Source organism: Osmerus mordax, chromosome 3 (genome assembly GCF_038355195.1).
Source record: "Osmerus mordax isolate fOsmMor3 chromosome 3, fOsmMor3.pri, whole genome shotgun sequence".
NCBI lineage: Eukaryota > Metazoa > Chordata > Actinopteri > Osmeriformes > Osmeridae > Osmerus > Osmerus mordax.
The window spans coordinates 22,972,100-22,974,304 of record NC_090052.1 but is presented as its reverse complement, the minus strand read 5'-3'; the positions used below and the strand labels follow the sequence as shown (position 1 = coordinate 22,974,304).

The following is a 2,205-nucleotide window of genomic DNA, read 5'->3' as shown; positions in this document are numbered from 1 at the left end:
ACACACAGGTTACACACACACACACACACACAGGTTACACACACACACACACAGGTTACCACACTCACACACACACACACACACACACACACACACACAGGTTACACACACACATCCACACACACACACACACACACACACACATCCACACACTCACACACACCACACACCCACACATCCACACACACACACAGGTTACACGCACACACACATCCACACACACACACACACACATCCACACACACACACACACACGCTCTTGCAGCCCCTGAGTCTCTCCTGGTGTGTTGCTGCAGGTCTAACCTTGTTAGAGGATGTAGGGACACAGTCATCGTGATGCATATGGCAATAATCCAGGGGTCCAGTAATAAAATAGAGAGACACACACACATACACACACACACACACAGGTCCATTAGTTGATTAGAAATGGTTCGGGGCCAGAGGGAACCACTCTATTTGATTATCCCATAATATAAAACCCAGTGCTAGTTTCCCGCGACAACGAGAACAAAGAACTCCCTGAGTCAGCTTCCAGACAGAAAGGAACAAAAACACACACACACACACACACACATGCGAACACACACACACATACACACACACACACACACACATACACAGCACATCTCCCAGGCTTTTAGTCGGTTCTCAGAATTGGAACTAAAACAGTAGATCATTACAACTATTCCAGCCCCTCTCCTCCATTTTCAAACTACCACAAGAACAAGTCCACTCACGTTCTACCTTCTCCCTTTCACTTCCTCACGTTCTCCCTCTTCGTCTCTGTGACTTCGTCTCTGTGAGCACCACCTTTCCCCTCTCTCTCTCTCTCTCTCTCTCTCTCTCTCTCTCTCTCTCTCTCTATCTCTCTCTCTCTCTCTCTCTCTCTCTCTCTGTCTCTCTCTCTCTTTCCCTCTGCCTCTCTCAACACACAGGCCAGCAGCTCAAACTCTGAGTTCAGACTGCAGTTTCAACACATGTGGATGGCTGAGTAGAGGCTAAATCCTCAGCAACAAAGACAGCTACTCACACACAAACTCACACACACGTACACACACACGATTGCTCACACACACACACTTTCACACACACACACCCCACACACACACACACACACACGTTCAGTCAGCTTACGGAGCAATGTCTCTCCCTCTACCTGCACACATACAAGACATACGTCTACATACATGCATATACAGGACATACACACGCACATACAAGCACAAGCTAGTCTCTCACTCAGGCAAACTTACAAATCTTACTTCCTCCGAGGTCACATCATGATGCACCCTGTATCCTGTCCCTGGGTCGCGGGGGTCATGACCTTTCCCGTGGCCGGACCCCCTGTGGGCGTGTCCGGTGTAGTAGCGCACAAAACCGCGTGTTCCGCACCAGCAGGTGCAGCAGGAAACAGAGCATCTCCATGGCGATGGAGATGAGGAAGAAGATGAGCGTGTTCCTCCTCTCGTCCTTGATCAGCAGCTTGGTGAAGATCCGGGACAGAGAGATGATCACTCCTGCTGTACCTGACACACAACACACATCTCACCAGCTGTGGACGCGTGTGTGTCTGTGTGTGTGTGTGTGTGTGTGTGTGTGGTGTGTGTGTGTGTTCTTACTCTCTCCAGTCATCACTCCCTGTGTGTATCTTTTAGGAAGCATCCCCCATGTAACCATAGAAACTGGACTGTTGCACTGTGGGCAGGAAACATAGTTATCACAGTAGTGTGAGAGTGTGTGAGTGTGTGTTTGTGTGTTTGTGAGAGTGTCTGAGTGTGTGAGTGTGTGTTTGTGTGTTTGTGAGAGTGCGTGTGACATACCTGTACATCCAAAGGCCACCACTCCAACTGATATGAGGTTTAAAGTGTACGCCTGTCTGTTGGTAAACTTCTCCAGCCACACATCAAACACACTGATAAACACAAGAGGCCCAAGAGCCAAAATATACCCTGGAGAGAGAGAGAGAGAGAGAGAGAGAGAGAGAGAGAGAGAGAGAGGAGAGAGAGAGAGAGAGAGAGAGAGGGGGGGGGGGGGAGAGAGAGAGGGGGAGAGAAAGGAGGGAAGTAGCGAGAGAGAAAGAGATGTGAACAGAGAGATTAGAGTAGGAATGTAGAAATGAATCACACCTGTAAGTGGTGAAGTTTATACAAACACTAATTGTGTGTGTGTGACTCACCCACGGTGATCCGGGTGTGTAAGCTA

The 2,205-nt window shown here is 49.0% G+C and overlaps 1 protein-coding gene across 1 annotated transcript in view; it reads right to left on the bottom strand.

Annotated features, from left to right (window-relative positions):
• slc29a4a (solute carrier family 29 member 4a) overlaps positions 1 to 2,205 on the bottom strand; it is a 7,348-nt gene that overhangs the window by 3,850 nt on the left and 1,293 nt on the right. The window contains 6 exon segments of the mRNA XM_067232771.1: positions 1,266 to 1,379; positions 1,381 to 1,529; positions 1,623 to 1,668; positions 1,670 to 1,698; positions 1,824 to 1,952; positions 2,180 to 2,205. The exon segment at positions 2,180 to 2,205 is cut by the window's right edge and continues 88 nt beyond it. Of these exon segments, the coding sequence (XP_067088872.1) occupies positions 1,266 to 1,379; positions 1,381 to 1,529; positions 1,623 to 1,668; positions 1,670 to 1,698; positions 1,824 to 1,952; positions 2,180 to 2,205 (493 nt within the window).